We start from the raw sequence: 17,906 nt of genomic DNA, 5'->3' as shown, positions 1-17,906 counted from the left end.
CCTTTCCTCTTTCAATGGGGTTTCTCAGGTCTCCATCCTTGTCCCTTACTCTTCTCACTCAAAACCCTACCAGTGTATGATCTCCTTCAGAAAAAAGGCTACCATCTCTATGCTTATGACTCACAAATCTACCTCTATTCTGGATCTCTCTCCCTCACCTCTTCTATGGTACAAACAGAAAAATAAAGTCTGAAAAAGCTACGAAGGTGGTGAATAGTGATTAGTACTCTTGGATGGTTAAGAATTGTGCACACCCTATTATTTTTGTGATCCTGTTTTTTGCCACCCCACCTCAGCCCATTTGTTTGTCTCCTCTGTTATGCAGTCTTTTAGATTGCAAAACCTTTCATATTTATATGTCTGTACATATAGTCCATTTGTATGCTGTATACTGTGTTAGTGCCTAGAACAATGAGACCCTGATCTGGCTGGTATCTAGTTGCTCCTGCAACATAATAGTTAAATAATAGCAATAATTAGACTAGCAACTGCCATTGAACGCAGTGGGAAATGCAGATGTTCAGCGCTTCTGAAAATCAGGCTTCTTTTATTTAGTTGCCTAAATATGGATTTAGGACCCTGATATTAGGAACTTGGATTTGAAAATTTTGGACTTTGATTGTAAGACCCTTTACAATAGCAGTGTATAAATAATAAATAAAAAACATAAAACTATAGTAACAAAAAGAAGATGATTACTGTTGGGAACTATTTGATAACTGTACGTAAAGCACGTTTCGGTACACCTGTACATTAGCACAGTTAAAATGCAGAATGTGGGCCTGTTACATCAAACATTACCAAAACCACATAGTGTTATATGATACACATATTTTAAAAAGGAAGAAGGGATGAAAATTTTAAAGTATTGTCCTTACTTCTTTGACAAGTGGTGCCTCTGTATCCTGGTGCACATTCACAGATTCCATCATCTGGAGAGCACGAAGCTCCATTTTTGCAGTAACAGGACAATGAACAGTTTGGACCCCATTGGCCCTCAGTGCACACACTGTCACAGTGTATACCTGCAAGCCATTAAATACACAGAGATGTCACCAGCAACACCAGTAGTCAGATTCTATAGACCACAGATAACAAACAAGGGGGTGAAATCCTGGCCCCATGGAAGTCAAGGGCAAAACTTCCATAGACTTTAATAGGGTCAGGGCTTTCATCCCCTCTGCCTTTCCTGGACTCCACAACACTGGATCCCTTTATATTCCCACTTTGATTATTTGTGTGCAGGACTTGATCCTAAGCTCTACAGCAGGAAAGCATCTCTGCAGTTCTGCTTCCACAGAACATATGAGCAACAGAAGATCCTACCTTCAAGCTTCATTCCTTCTGAGCTTTTAAGATCAGTAAAACTGAAGTTAAGCCACAATGATTTAGGAACTCTTCAGGTGCTTAGCTTCAGCTTAGCAAAGCTTAAGACTTCTACAGGGCTGAAGCCCCCAATTAGCCAAGCCTCCAGTATTACAAAAGTTTTTGGTGTCTCCCATGACCTTTATAAAACCAGGCCTTGTGCACTCCTCATTTTCACCATGGGTATGTTCTGTGTACCAGCTGCAAAGAGAAATGAAATGGAAAAGTGCAAAATAATTCAAATGCGGCATAAATGGCTTTTGGTTCCGCTGTAATGATCATTCGAGATAGCAGAAGATCATTGTCACTGCTTTGTGAGAAAAATATACAAGACAAAGCAAGCTACTTCAGAAACTCCTCTTCTGAATGTAAAAATTCAGAAGGCCTGAGGTAATTTCATGTAACAATAGTGATCGGGACAGGGAATGACTTCTAATTAGTGGTGAGCTGATTACCACTAAGCCTCATACCAAATGGAAAAATGTAGAGCACACAAAAGGTTTCAAAACACACCATGTGAGCATTCCAAAATGCTTAGCTGCAACACAGTACTAAGGACATCCGTCATTCAGTGTTTTGTCTCTTTTTGGCACAAAACTGAATATGAAATTGCCATGACTTGAACCCCAATACAGAAACAGGCACAAATCATAATATGAACTAGTAATTAGAATCATAGACATTTTTTTCTTTGCAAACCAGCAACACTAAATCTAACTTTCCTGATTTTCTTTCTTTTCTACCCATTTCTGAAAAGTTCCCCCGCATGTTAAATGCCAGTAAGCAACCACTGTGGTACTCAGACCTTATTGTGTCTACAGAACTTTGCATTAGCAACTGGCGATTATTGTAGTGCCTCTATTGAATGAATCATTTGGCTAAAGAAAAAATGGACTAAATCCAGTCACAAGTACGACTTGCTTTAGAAGTATTTCCAGCAAAATATGGTTCTGGTCACTTACTGTCACACTTTTCAAAAAAGGAAAAATAGTTTCACATGTGATATTTGAGAAAAATCTTCTAAAAACACTGAAAAGTGAATATCTAGTGTTAGTGAAATGCTGAAAATCCTTGAAAATAAATTACCCTATTCATCCATACTGGCACAGTGTAAACCCCCCCATCCCCACCCCCCTCCCAGCCCTGCAACAAGTGCCCTGCAAACTGCCTGAATCTAATTAAGGAATGAGCACCGCTCTGGTTAGAGGAAAGGTGAATCTCCAGATTCTTAAATCTTTGGCCTCTCTGTTAAGACTGTCAAAAAGGGGGCCAAAATAGTGCCAACAGTAGAGAAAACTTCTGTCTATTAGAATCCAGATACAGGTCACCTAACAGCCATAAGATAATAACAACCCTTCGATTAATATTGACCTGAAAAGAATTTTTATTGTCATGAGGTGAAAGAGTTACTGTATCTTAACAATACCACCATCACATTTGATTTTTTGCCTCCATAGGGATCTTGATTGTCCTGCTTTTATCTACAGTTAAGACACAAAACAACCAGCTTCTCAATAACTTGGGCCAATATTTTCAAATTTAGAAATTAACATTAGAAATTAACATTAGAAAAATAAGACCATAGTTAGGCACCTAAGTGGCCTGATATTGAGACATGTTAAGGACCCCCATTTGAAATCAATGGGAACTGTGGGATTTTAGCATATCTGAAAACCAGACCACTTAGTTAGGTGCCTAAATATGGAGTTATTTAGGTACCCAAATTTGAAAACTCTGGCTTGGGTTTATGAGTTTGTAACACCACCTGTCAAATACAACCAATTTCAGAATTAAATTGTACATTGTCTGCCTTAACTCATTTTGTTTGTGCATTATCCTTCATATCATACACTGCTTCACACAGTCATAGTGAACACATTTTTTCACAGAGTTTCAATGAGGGCAAGTTGAGTTTCAGTATACAGTGGTCACTAGTAGCAAGTCATCATTTACCAACAGCTACCACAGAGTGTTTCTGAGCTTATGTAGTCCATGAGTTATGAGTTATTACAACACGGCTCCTGTGATCTGCCCACAGAGAAACCTCTATGACAGCGTTTTTCAAAGTTCAGGTTGTGACCCAGTTCTGGGTCATGGCATGTAAGGCACTGGATCACCTTGCTTAGGTGACCCAGCGGCTCTGGTCAGCATTGCTGATCGGGACATTAAAAGTCCCGATGGTGGTGCTGCCCAGCTAAGGCAGGCTAGTACCTACCTGCTCCAATACTGTGCTGCACCCTGGAAGCGGCCAGCTCAAATAATTATGCTTTATTATGCTCAAATAAATTTGCTAGTCTTTAAGGTGCCACAAGTACTCCTTTTCTTTTTGTGAATACAGACTAACATGGCTGCTACTCTGAAAGAAAAAAAGACAAGCCCTGTCCCCCTATAGTGGTCATGGAGAAACTTCTGTGCAGAAAACCTCAAAGATTTCCTTTTCTTTATCCTCTTCCCATGTGTTTTCTGATGGGTGAAGGTGATCAGGTGGAGAATTATTTCAGGCTACTTAGCAAAGGAAAAAACATGGCATCTCAGATACTACTGTGCCATAACTGTGGGCAAATGTTGCATTTTTAATGGTGACTGATGTATTTGGAATTGCAATTTGCACAATATAATGCATTGAAACAATTCTGAACTTTCCTTCCGCTTCGTTATAAATGGAATTTCATTATATCTAAGTTCAGTATAAGGAAGGCAGGTTCCACTGTACTGAGAGGTAAAGGCATGTATAAGCATAGAGGTACATATACTGATTTAATGACATATTGTATCTCTATCTACATATTTTAAAATATCTCATCTATTAGTTGTTATTTAGAGGAACACAAAAAAGAAATTCACAGGAAAATATAATTTTAATTTTTACATCTGTTTAAATTAAAAACTAATTTATTTTTGAGAGAAGGGTAGAAATTTCAAAAAGATTAAACAAAAAAGATAAAGAATTCTCCAAGCTCTGATTTTGTATACTACATTTCAGAAAAGAGAGCTAAGCTTTATAGCAAAGCTATGAACTGAGGAAAACAAGATTTTAGTGGGGTTTGCAAGAGATGTTTTGACATAACCTTAACAGGGGTGCCAATAATACACCTGATGATGAACAATTTGATTTAAAAATGTGAATTTTCTTTCTTATGCAATAAAAGTATTTTTGATAAGTTTGTGTGTTGCTTTTGATCCTGATAAGGAGATCTGTGAAGAAATGTTTTTGCCAGGGCTGTGGACAAAGAGCTCTTTGATAGCTTCCACAAGTTGCTAGGCAATAGCTGAATGGTGATGATAAACTTCAGCTAAGCAGCTCTGAAGAAATGCTCATGCATTTAATGCCCAGTGCTTTATGCCAAGAGCCTCACATCTAAATCAGCATTCCCTCAGCATCCGAATTGCATGACTGAAGTAAATAATTCTTCAGGGGTATCAGTGTTTTCAGCCATACTAGCAGAATGTTTACATACTCCATACACTGTACTTTTAATATTTTCAGAGTAAGTGATTCATCCAAATCAACCCACATTGAAAGCTCATGGCTTATTTATTTTTGTCCTTTAAGAGGAAAATTCCATAAATAATTATTTCTGATCTGTAGTGACAGAGGCAAAACTATTGTTCCCAGACACTGAGCATGCTCTCTAGCTTACTCATCCTCCGTTTGACTGAGGAAAATAGTCCAACACAAAATAAGATAAATACCACACTACTATGCCAGTGTATTTATACCCTGTGTGGCATATGGAGTCTCCCATTATATCCTTAAGGAACAGAATCAAGACCTGTTTTTAACCAACTATCACTCCTATACACTGGAGTTAATTCTGTCACAGAACACTGCATCTGAGAGCAGGATCAGGCCATCAAAATGTTCCATAAAATCTTGCCCTTCCATTGATTTCAGTGGGGAGCAGGATTTCACCCCTTGTTCTTATTCACATGAGAAATACTTTTCCTTAAACTTACAATACTTCAGTTCAAAAGAAAGCTCAGACTTGTGAGCGGGAAAGCAGGTGCATCCTATAATAGAGAAAACCAAGGAAAGCTTCCCTAATTCTTTACTAGATGAGTGAGTGAACACTGAGAAGGGAATCAGGTTGAGGTGAGTGCTTGATGGGAAGAGCACAGGGTGCAGAGGTGGACAGTCTCAAAGGGGGATATTGTTGTTGGGGATGCCTTCATTGTCTCCAGCTGAGAAGAGGGGGAGCTCTTGGTCTTCATTTAGGGGAAGCTGGGGGAATAGCTAGAACTTCAGTGTATCCCACTGGAGAAAATACAGGATCACAGAATTTTTCATATCAGTTCAGACCATTTGGAATTTCGATTTGCACAACGTAATGCATTGAAAGAATTCTGAACTTTCCATCAAGTTTATTATAAATGGAATTTCATTATATCTAAGTTCAGTATAAGCGAGGCAGTTCCACTCTATTGGGGGTTGGGGAGGAGAAGGGGCACATATAAGCACACAGGTACATATACTGATTTAATGACATGTTGTATATGGGGAAGGAATAAGTCTCCAGCCGCTTTTGTAGGGAGCAAGCCACCAACAACCTCTCTACAAAATTCCTGCTGAAACAGAGGCTGGTAGCACACATCTTGTTTATTTTATTAAAGGAAGAGCCCAGTCACGTCTAAGATTTCCCAGTTTTTTAGTGGGTGATCTTTTCTTTTCAAGGCTCTATTGTTTCCACACACTGCCACCGTGTCCAATGATACTTTACTTTTCAGTTACCACATTCTGAACAGCCACAGGAAAAAGAAATAAAATAACTTGTCTCCTTTTCTTATGTTAATCTATTGAAAGTTTGTTCTTAAAAAGAAAGCACTATTGCCTCTGTATATAGAAGGAGTCAGAGTGCACAACCCCAACAGGTCTGGGGGCACAATGAACCCACTGTAAAACATTATGGGCCAAAACAAAGTGTTATTTATTAACAAAGAGTTTATCAAACCATGTGTTTTGGAAAGTAAATGTGCTCTTTATCATAGTACAGAATTATCACAAATGTGTGGCAATATACGATTATGGTGATGGCTGTCAGTACGCTATAGCACTCACTGAGATTATGGGGATAGGACTCAGGTCCTTATGCTCCAAAATTACAGACACCAGTCAATTGAGCAAAACAAGACTCTCCTTCAGCTGTCAGCAGTATAGTGCCTATGAGACACAGCTAAGCATTATGATTCCATCAGGGTACTAGTGCTATACACACCATTTCTTACAAGTAATCTTTTTAAAGAGTCAGTGATCCTCTTTTCATCTACGCTGAAGTGGATCATTTTTTGCTGTTAATGTGGGGAGGGAAAGTCACAGAAAAAAAGACACAAAAGATAGCACACACTATGGGTGGAAAATTGATCTAAGCTATATAATTTGAGTTACGTTAGTAGCATAACTCAAGCAACATAGCTTAGATCTACTTCCCATGGGGTCCACGCTACGCTGTGTCGATGGGAGATGCTCTCCTGTTGACTCCCCTTACACTTGTCGTTCTGGTGGAGTACCGGAGTCGACGGGAGAGTGAGCTGCAGTCGATTTAGTGGGTCTTCAGTAAACCCACTAAATCGACTCCTGGTGGATCAATCGCCACAGGGTCAACCCACCGGTAAGTGGAGACAAGCCCACAGTATGCAAAAATGCAAACTGACTAAAAGAGAGAGAGAGAGAGAGAGAGAGTGTGTTCTAGTTCAGGCGTCCCAGAGGACCTGCTTATTTACATCCGTGAGGCAGGTTTTGATAATTATGGCAATTCACTTTTCTATTCAGTAACAAGTGTGGCTTCCAAAGTTATGTCAGGATCACATGGTAAAAACACAACACTTCCTCATTACAGCAGACACATATGGTGACGGACAATCTGACTAGTATCAGCAGGTGTCCATATTAGGGAAAAGCCACCAACATCCTGTCTGGCATAACATATGGTTGAATACTGTACATGTTGCTGGCATAACATAGACAGGAATTATTGCATCTGTCTTTTCCATAAGCCAGTGCTATTGTTTTGATATACATAGCATATTTCATAATCCCCAGTGCCATATAAGCCTTAAATTGATTTTTAAAATTGCATGTGCAGTATCAGTGTGACATGGTATTACTTCAGGATCTCCAAACATCTAACAAAATAGTGTGCAACACAGCAAAAGAATAATGTGTTATCACTAAGAAATAAGGCATATTTTAACTTGTCTGAAATAAAACCTTGTGCTTTTTACACTGTTTCAATGGATCGACTTGGCCTGCTACTGCCTGAATTTGCTAATTTTACTGGCCTGCTCCAAACTCCACTTTTTTTACGGCTGTTTGTGGAAGAGGTGAAATTAGGGGATAAGGATAATAGCTTTGTTATGTTACTGAAGTTGCTGGATAATGATTACTGAGAGGAACAACGCATAGTACCCAAGTGCATTAGGTTTAAAATGGTAGTTTATTGTTTATTTTAATTAGATATAGAGTACCCAGTGCTTAAGGTGGGAACTAGAAATGCCAAAAATATATACATATGTAAATTAATGTGCATGGACACATTGTACCAAATTTAATGGTCACTATTTAACAATAAGGTGTTTGTGTGTGTGTGTGTAAGTCTCTCCGTTTTAAGGCTCTCTTATTTTAAAGCACATTACTCTTTTCCACTGTCCTATTTCTTCTTCTCCATCCAAATGAAGGCATTAAAAAAAACATCAGAGTGAAAGATGGCAAGGTACAGAGGGTGGGTCTGTGCACAGAGGTCATCTGAAATGTGTGTGGGTGCTTCCCTTTTATACCATAATAATTCAACCGGCTCCTGGAATGCATCAGAATAGTGAGAACCCGAAAATAAGCCACTCCATTAATTCTAGCTGTTCTAAGCAGGGAGGGGCTTCTATATGGTGAACATTCTTAGTTTAAGTTCCAAACAGGGCTGGGTTCTTATACGGTGAGCATTCTTAGTTGAATTCTCTAAACAGGGTGGGGTTTCCTTTAGGATGAACATTCTTAACATAAACCTCTCACTGTGTAACTGCAGAAGATACCGTAGGAATAAAATAGATTTTTAAAAAATGATTCTGATTACTCCTTGAGCTTTGTGGTAGCTCATGACAATGTAATATCCAATAGTGAGTTTACAATTTTGTTCTTAAAAGTATAAAGACTTCTAGAAGCAAAACAATATTTTGGGGGCATTGTTCATATTAAAGGCAAACTTATTTATAAAAATAAATTAAATACTATCTTAATTTGTTGACATTCTGCTCAACTGTGACTTTGCCATAAGACCAGAGTATATGACAATGTATTGTTGCACTGCCTCAGGAGAAGCCAGTTTCCTCACTGCTCCTGAGAACAAGTAACTTGTACCTGGTCGATGTCTGGTGCAGTGACCATTCCCCAGCATGCTGGTGCAGCTCCCCAGCCCAGTGTGTTTTGGGAGGAGGAGGTGAAGCCAAGGACCCCACCCAACCCTGCCCTGTTCTGCCCTCTCCGAACCACCTGTCTGAAGAGGACACATAGTAGCCCTACTTCCCCACCATGCTACCCATGATGCGAGGCACACAAATGACCCTTAGGAGGAATAATGAAAACTGAGGAAAAGTGCTAACTACCAAATGTTACATGTATTTGCTGTGTACCTGTTCCCCCATAAATACTACAACTGCTCCCGACTTTAACAATTGCTTAGCACCCTCTTAAGATCATACTTTATGCCTCAAAATCAATCCATTGCATAATATTCCCCTGATGTACAAAACTGCCATATGAAAATGCCTAATATCTGCTTTTCTTTTAAAAGGGAAGACACAGACACAGTATTTTCGAAGAACTGATCATATTGGCAATAAAGTTGATAGCAATATTCTTTTTTAATATTAACAACAAGGGGAAAGGAACACAAGCCAAAACTGGGAAAGAACAGGTTAAAGAATATTTAGATAAGTTAGATGTATTCAAGTCAGTAGGACCTGAAGAAATTCATCCTAGGGTACTTAAGGAACTATCTGAATCAATCTAGGAACTGTTAGCAATGATCTTTGAGATCTCATGGAGTGTGGGTGAGGTCCCAGAGGACTGGAGAAGAGAAAACATAATACCTGTCTTTAAAAAGGGGAACTAGGGGCATGTCTACACTTCCATTAAACACCCGTAGTAGCCTCACTCAGGCTCACAGGGCTCAGACTGCTGGGCTATAAAACCGCAGCATAGATGTCTGGGCTTGGGCTGGAGCCCATGCTCTGGAACCCTGCAAGAGGGAAGGGTCCCAGAGCCCGGGTCCCAGGCCAAGCCCTGACATCGACACTGCTATTTTACAGTTCTGTAGCCTGAGCTCCATGAGCCTGAGTTGGCTGACATGGGCCAGGCACAGATGTTTAATTGCAGTGTAGACGTACCCTAAAAGGGCCCAGTGAATTACAGACCAGTCAGCCTAACTTCAATACCGGGCAAGATACTGGAACAAATTATTAATCAATTTGTAAGCACCTAGAGGATAATAGGGTTATAAGAAATAGCTAGCATAGATTTATCAAGAACAAATCATGCCAAACCAACCCTGGTGATGGGGCCGGCAGCCAAATCCCTGGGCACGGGGCTGGCAGCCATGGCCAGGAGCGGAGCCCCAGAAGCAGGGCTGGCACCCAAGACCCCAGGCATGGGGCCGGCAGCCAGGGTAGGGGCTGGGGCCAGGAGTGGAGCTGGATGGCACCCCCTTCTTGCCCCCCGTGCCCCTCCAAATGTCCTCTGCGCCACCCTACTGGGGGCATGCCCCACTGATTGGGGATCTCTGGGTTAGATATTCAGAAAACCTTTTTAACTCTAAGAGTCATTAAGCTCTGTAACAGGCTTCTAAGGGAGGTTGTGGAATCCCCATCATTGAAGGTTTTTAAGAACAGCTTGGACAAACATCTGCCAGGGATGGTCTAGGTTTACTAGGTCCTGCCTCACTTCAAGCAGCTGGACTTGATGACCTCTCGGGGTCCCTTCCACTTGTACATTTCTCCTTGACCTCAATGGAAGAAGGATCAGGTCTGATATCTCTGTAAACTACAGAATTTGGAGTTTTTAATTCTAGCATATACCAGCTCAATGATCTCCAAATACATTTGGGACACATTTTAAAAATCTAATCTTCTTATGTTGTTGAGTTTCAGTATCTCCATTAATTTTTCATACACGACCGATCTGTTTAAATTGCTGTTATAACAAAAGCTATCTTCACCACTATTAGTCTGTTTACTCCCAACAGTCAAAATGTCATCACTAAAATGTGAATCTATGGCACAGCTATTTTAGAACCTCCTTCTAAAGTAGTCTTTTTTTTTCCATTCTAAATATAAGTACATTCATAAATAAGTGTGGCTGCCTCATGGCTGTCAGTCTGACCCATGGTGTGTGGGTGGAGGATTTTTTCAGACAGTATAAGAAAACTTCTTGTTTATAAGATACTGTATGTCTAGACACCTTGACATGTTGAAACTAGTCTCTCTTACACACACTGCCAAGATGACATTGTCAGGAAGACTCAATTTCACTCATAATCACGTGTGAGGCTTTTTTTTTTTTTTTTGGTAAATGTTTCTCATCCTTAAGTATAAAAAGCAAATTAACTTTGAAAGAAGCAAATATGCATAGTCACTGCCCTCTTTTCAGTAACTGGCTTCAAATAGGACTGGAGACTTGTGCTATGTTTAAGAGTTTTGGCCACAACCTAGTTTATAATTCTCAAGTCTCTAATATATTTTTATGGGAAGACCCGTTACAAAAAAGCTTGTCATGATTCTACTAAAGTCATTACAACAAATGTGTTATATTTTTTAAGTTTCCTTTTAAGTTTTATAAAATGATGTTGGCCTTTATGACTATTTGCCTCCAGATTAAGAGACTAATGGACAAATTTTCAGTTGGTCTTCCTACTTATGCCTGCACAATTTGTGAAGACATCCGATTACATGCACCAACCCTGAACACTCATGCTCACAATCAGGAACCGCACACACAATATGAGAATTTTTGTGCAAAAAGTTATTTTGTATGAACGTGACAAGTGAAAATTAATTTAAGCTCTTCAGCCAGTCAATAAATCGTACAGTATCCTATTTTTGTCCCCCTCCCCCCCGCCCCGGCACTATCACACACATTGGAATGATCGTTCAGGCAAGGTCTATGAATCCTTGCTCATTCCCTTCTCTCTCTCTGCAAGAATCAAAGCCTCACTGGCTTTGTCAGTGCCTCTCCTGACTGTAAGAACTAAATGTAACCGATCAGAGAACAGAAACGATATAATGCAAGTTATAACCAATTTCAACAGCTAACCAAAACATGAATTGCAAATATTGAGTATCAAATACCTTACATTGAAATGTCTGTGATCTATCTACAGAGTTAAAAAACAAACTTATAAAATAAACCAAGTAAATTCAAATAGTGCTTATGTTTGAGGAAATCAGTCTTTTTGCAAACTTTCTGTGAGCAGGAAAATATGATATATCTTGTCAAGCGCTGCATCCTCACTGCTCCCCAGTCCCCCCAGAGCCTCCCGAACACCCGCAAAACAGCTGGTTGCTACGGGCAAGAGGCGCGGGAGGAAGCAGGGAGTTGCTGTTCCACAAGGCCGCCGGGGGGTGGGAGGCACTGGGGATGGTGGTGGAGGGGAGCTGATGGGGGTTGCCAGCCCAACCCTGGTTGCAAGCCTGCATGGCCAAACAACATTATAAGGAAACATTGCGCAACTATAAATGAGTATGTTCTCTAATAGATCAGGGCTGTAACAACGAAACAACATTAACCAGGATGACATTAAGTGAGGCGTTACTGCACAGCTGGTAGAAAAAATGGAACAAGAGTCTCATAAAAAATTTCTAAACCTCTTCTGTTTCACAGTGTTTGAAATGGACCCAGTTGTTTGTTTTTTGCAAGTTTCCACAACATTTTTATCATCAATTTTTTAAAATCAAAATCATGTTAAAAATAATGAACATTTTCATTTACTGAAAATATTTTTCTGCAAATAACTGTTCAGTAACAATTTAAAATACAATTTTGACAAAAAAATTAAATAAAAAATCAGTACAAATGTTGCAGAAATGTTACCAAAATTTCAGCTTTTTTAAAGCTTATTTTTCATTAGAAAAACTTTGCGTGCAAAAAATTTCAGCCAGTTCTACTGACAACACAGCTTCTGCAGAAGCCATGATCCCACTGGCTGGCTGCCTGGTGCTTGCATGTTAGAAAGTCTCCTTGGGGATGGTGCAGGTGTGGGTCTGAAATCAAGGCTTTTTCTGTCAGTATTATCTTAGATATCCACACAATTACTGACCATCTCTTGAAGGGACCATGGTGTGGAGGTTGGCTGCATTTTGTGACTTCCCCCTTCCACTCTCAAATGTATGCAGAGCCCAGATCCCAGGGAGCTCCACATTCCAAGGATCACATGAAAGGGAACACATGCCATGGAGGTGGCATTCCCATCTTCCTGTACTTCCCATCCTAGAAACTACCAGTCTGGATCTTCTCTGCCCACCAGAGCAAAAGGAATGATTGGGTCCCACCTTATTTAGGTTGTCATAATTTTTTTAACCCTCATACTAATCTTTACTTTACCTGACCATCCAGGGAGACAGCGACAGTAACCAGTGGTTGGATGACAGCCATCTGCATGGCTGCAGTCACAGCGTTCAGCACAGTCCATTCCATATGTGCCATCCTGTCAGAACAAAAAACATAGCTGAAACCATGAGAGCTAAAAAAGAGAGCTAGAGGAGAACAAGTTCTGATCAGTCCTCTCTCAAGCAGCAACAATCTTCCCTTTTTATACTTTAATCAGCTTAATTAAGGTAAAACACCTTTCTGGCTTTCAATAAATCAAAGTCTGTGGTTTTATTCTTTTATTGCCAGGGGTAAGAAAAAAAAAGTTAATTAAATGCTTTTGACAGATCCCAGACAGACAACTCTTTTTGCAAAACAGTTATTGCAAGGTTAACAGCGGCACTGCAGCTTCCTTGCAATGTCCCTCTAATGGCCCTCAAACCTGACCTGAAACCTGGAGAGACCTTGAAGGAGGGAGTAATTCAGTTTCCATCCCGACTCAGTCTTTGACCTCTCTATTAAGATTGCCAAGAAGGATGCCACTTAGTGCCAGACTTTTATAATGAACTCAGTAGAAAGTAGAAGTATGGAAGTACAACTTTTAGCGTGCTGTGACACTAGGACTAAATTTTACATATACATGTTTTATAAACAAGCACAAACAGCCTCACTTTCTTTTTATTAAAATTCCCTTCTTTTGCATTACAGTAAATGCAACCTGACAAGGGGAAGGATGCTTACTGTTCACAAAAGGAAATGGGACAATTATGTAATATTATTTTTTAGTGTGGTAGCATTTCTGTGGACTGATGGAAAGCTGGTATATGATGGATTTGACATAAGGGGTCAAATTCTCCTCTAAGTTTCCCCAATGCAATTCAGATGACTTCCATTGGATTTTGGAATCCCAATTCTAACTGCATTTAGTTTCTGTTAAGTAGGAGAAGGTAAACTGATTTTAGAGACAATTCCCCATCAAGCCAACTCAAGAAACTGCACCAAGGAAAACCACTAGGTTCAACCTCCCAGAAGAAAGAAAAGTTTAGCAGTAATATGCAACTATAGAAAAAGGGGTTGGAACCAAAATGAAATATAAGGCAGAATAGGTAGTATAATCACACTTATGTGCCTGGTACCACCTGCATAAAAGAAAACAAGAAAAGAAATACACACAGCACCATTTAAAAAGCTAGTACAGTGGGATAATTTAAATACCAAGGCTAAACATATTGTCATAATAACATTAGAACTTGAAATGCAGCCTAAATCAAGTTTCATCTGCTGTTTCCTGATACTCATGCCTACATTAGAAAAGAGTTCCACAGGATTTGGCCATTTAACTACCAGTCTTTCAATTCCAAAACAGAACAACACTGCCCTGCACACGACTCAAGAATAAGCAGTGTCTTACTTATCTCAATAATCCATTTTAATGTAAGGGAGAAGAAGAGATTAAGGAAAGTACTTCTTTTGCATATAATCAGATTTGTGAAGAAAGAAAATCCTCAAATATATTCTGGAAAGGGGGTAATTTGTAATAAGACATAGCAGAAATAAGACTGCAAACTCACTTACTTTTAATATGAGCTGTAATTTTAGTAAAAAGATGTGTCCTATGCTCACTGGAATGACCAGCCTAAGTATACAGCCTGAAATGGTGGCTGAAATAATAAAATATTTTTTCCCCAGATCACACTGGACACAGGAAAACTAATGGGGTCTAGATTCAAGTTTAATAACTGTTGGAGATATGGGCAAAAAAACAACAACATTATGTCATATGCACTTCCTCTGATCTGTGGTTTTTGGGAGAAAGTATTAGTCAGGAGGATCAATTTAATAATGAATGTGTACATTAAAGTGGATCCAAATAACTAATTTACTTTCTTGTTGGCAAAAACATCTCTCACATAATAAAAGTAGAGGGGAAATATTTATGGATGGAAACTCTAATGGATAAATGATGTGTATTTCATAATATTAGTTTGTTAATTTTCAACGTTGTACTCAACACAGTCCCTGTTTTGAAGATTTTATAATTTAAACAGCAGGCTTAGAGAAGATGATCTAAGTGTAAGTGCAAAACCTTGTCTCTCTCTTCAACAGAAGTCCAATAAAAGATATTACCTCACACACTTTATCTCTCTATGCTTAGAGATAAGACATATGTAGAGACTTACATTCAAATTAGTTTTTTTTTATTCTCATGTTATGGAATTTTGAGATGGAAAAAGCATTTGATAAAGGTTAGTATTTGTAGGTGTCATTTTGCTGAAAATAGTGGACTGCTGTGGATTAGCAGCCTCGAAAGAGCAGCTTTCTCTTAAGGAGACAATATTGGAAGGTGCTAATGCAAGCCAATGCAAGTTGAGGGCATTCAGCATCTTGCAAAATCAAATAGACAAGGTTGTTTTAAAGAAATCTGAACCTGTTTTCTAGGAGCTTAATTCATATTTTTGTTGGAAGCATTGTATGTGCTTATATTGTTAGTACCCTATCAGTTTTCTGTTTGTACAGAATGTGTTTTCATTTTAGTATAAGTTATATTATATTGTTACTTTGTGGAGAAAATTAATTAAAAGCAAAACAGTCTCCCCAATATTTAACTCCTGATTGCTCCGAGAGCTGCATAGTCCAGACCCAATGAAGTAGCATAGGTTCGGCTGTTAGACATGTTGTAATCCAGCTGTTCACACTGCCATCTCATTGAAAATAATGGAACTAAGCAAAACACATAGATGTGGAAGTGGCGGGGTGGGGAATTTACAGGGGTCATGTGAAATTCAAATAATTCATCTGTAACTGAATTAACCCAAAGCTTCTCTTTATCCATAACTCCAGAAGAGAGTTGTCTTCACAAAACATTTTATTTTCATTGGAAGACAAGATTTCATTGGAAACAACTTTTGGATGATTTTTTTTCATTCTGAAATGTATTTGAAACAAAAAAAAAAAGCAGAGAAAAAACAATTCTTTAAAAAAGATTCCCATGTTTTCATTCTGAAATTGTGAATTTCCCCCACCACGTCAATATCTGATGGTTTCCCATTTGCCAGTAGTAACATCTTAGCACTTAATGTCAAATGTGAAAGTGTTACTTTCCCTCTGAAATTAACACTTTCAAAGACAAAGTAACACTTGCACTTTTAACTCTTAACCCTTAAAATTGAAAGTGTTACTTCTAAAAGTGAAACATAATTTATTTAGCTCCCATTTTTTTGCTCTTTCCCAGCTGAAAAAACTGGGGAACAGTGAGAAAGGTCAATAGGGAACTACTTTCCCACATTTTATACATTGCCTGTGAGAAAACTGAAATTTCCCAATGGGAAAATTTCAAAAGGGGATTTTCCTACTAAAATGTTCCTGGGGAAAATCTCAGTTTTCTAGCCCACTCTAGAAAAACAATTGTACCAGAGGGAGAGTCTGTAGAAGAAAAAGAGAGAAGAGACAAACAGATTTGCAGGTCTCTGGAAGCAAATAAAGAAGAGATGGAGATAGAATTGGGGAAGCATAAGGGTGTGGGTCAACAGGCTGGAAGAAATTAGATGCAGTAAAGCTTAATGAAGAGACCACCACCTTTACTAGGCATTCTCCTGTCTGAAGTGTCTGACTCACAGTACCCCCAAAGATCTTGAGTAAAACTTTGTTCTATCTTAATTATAAAGTTTCCTCTGTTAAAACCCAGATTTTTTTGTGGTTCCCTGAGAGATTGCTTAAATATTGGAAGTAGCAGACAAAGCCCTGAAGCAGAGGAAGACAAGTTACTACAACAAAAGATTATGTACATCTGGTTGAAGGAGAGAGAAAGATTTTCATTTTGGTTTTATTTTCATGCTGGAAGACAAACTAACCTAGATAAACACATTCTTATATTCAGAGTAATTTTTGTTAATTAGAGGTTATATTTTTTGTTTACATGCTCATTTTGAAATATCGTCATTGAAATAGTTTGGGTGACTCCTGGTTTATTGTAACTAAGAGCAGAATTTGTCTCTAACTAAGCTTTTAAACAAGTTCTGAAACAGTCAGTGAAACATCTGGAGTAAAATTTTCAATATGAAGGCACAAAAAAGTATTGTACATTCATATATGCAGCTGAGGAGCCCCACTGTACTCAGTAGAAATACTCTCAGTTGGAAGTTTTGCAGGATTAGACCACTTATAACAGAACCCCTATAGCTCATCATTGAGTGAATTTTAATTACCTGGCAAGTGAGTTCACATTTTTCCCCTCTCCAACCTGGAGCACAGGTACAGGTTCCATCCAGAGCATTGCAAGCCCCTCCGTTAAGGCACTGGCAAGTTAAATTACAGCCAAAACCCCATGTACCACTGGGACAGTTTATTGAACAATCCACACCATGCCAACCTGCCACAACAAAAATGAAGTGTCATATTAAACAAGAACATGTTTCTCTTCCGTTGCTGGGAGGTTCCTCTTCTGGAATCTCTCAGTGATGCACAGCAGCAAGGATGACCATGTAGCCTATGAGAGAGTATTAGTCCTCCCAGCTGAGGCCTTGCTCAAGTTCAAACAGAGGTGTCCTTGTGCACCTGTAACAGCTGTGCACAGCACACATTATAGATGGGTGTCAACATATGAAAGCAATTAATAGTACATCTGAAGGGAAAATAGGACACCTTGAGAATGCTCACTGAAATGCACTGAACTATTTTGAATTTTGCAAGGGACAGCATAAAAAAAGAAAATAGGGTCCCTTAGAAAATAGGGTCAGTTCTTCTTAAAAACAAAGTTACTCATATAGCTACTTCTATAGTAGTCTTTCTGATGGGCTCTTTGCAGACTACATTCAGTGCAGACAGAGCTATGGTGCAGGCATTACAGTGGTCTTGGCAGAAAAAAAAACAAAGGTTAAAAAAAATAGATCAGTGAAAGAGTTATTATGTAAGGTGGGTTTTTCCAAAGACAGATATGAGATGCTTCAGGAGATTCCCCACTTCCTTCTGAATATTT

The 17,906-nt window shown here is 39.0% G+C and overlaps 1 protein-coding gene across 1 annotated transcript in view; it reads right to left on the bottom strand.

The window, feature by feature from the left end:
• MEGF10 (multiple EGF like domains 10) overlaps positions 1-17,906 on the bottom strand; it is a 147,702-nt gene that overhangs the window by 22,996 nt on the left and 106,800 nt on the right. Inside the window, exons 12-14 of the mRNA XM_073344862.1 lie at positions 17,137-17,300; positions 12,947-13,049; positions 879-1,025 (exon numbers count right to left, since the gene is read on the bottom strand). Of these exons, the coding sequence (XP_073200963.1) occupies positions 879-1,025; positions 12,947-13,049; positions 17,137-17,300 (414 nt within the window). The remainder of the gene's footprint in view (positions 1-878; positions 1,026-12,946; positions 13,050-17,136; positions 17,301-17,906) is intronic.

Source organism: Lepidochelys kempii, chromosome 5 (assembly GCF_965140265.1).
Source record: "Lepidochelys kempii isolate rLepKem1 chromosome 5, rLepKem1.hap2, whole genome shotgun sequence".
In the NCBI taxonomy this organism is placed as follows: Eukaryota; Metazoa; Chordata; order Testudines; family Cheloniidae; genus Lepidochelys; species Lepidochelys kempii.
The sequence above is the reverse complement of the archived record's forward strand: the minus strand, read 5'-3'. Positions and strand labels throughout refer to the sequence as shown.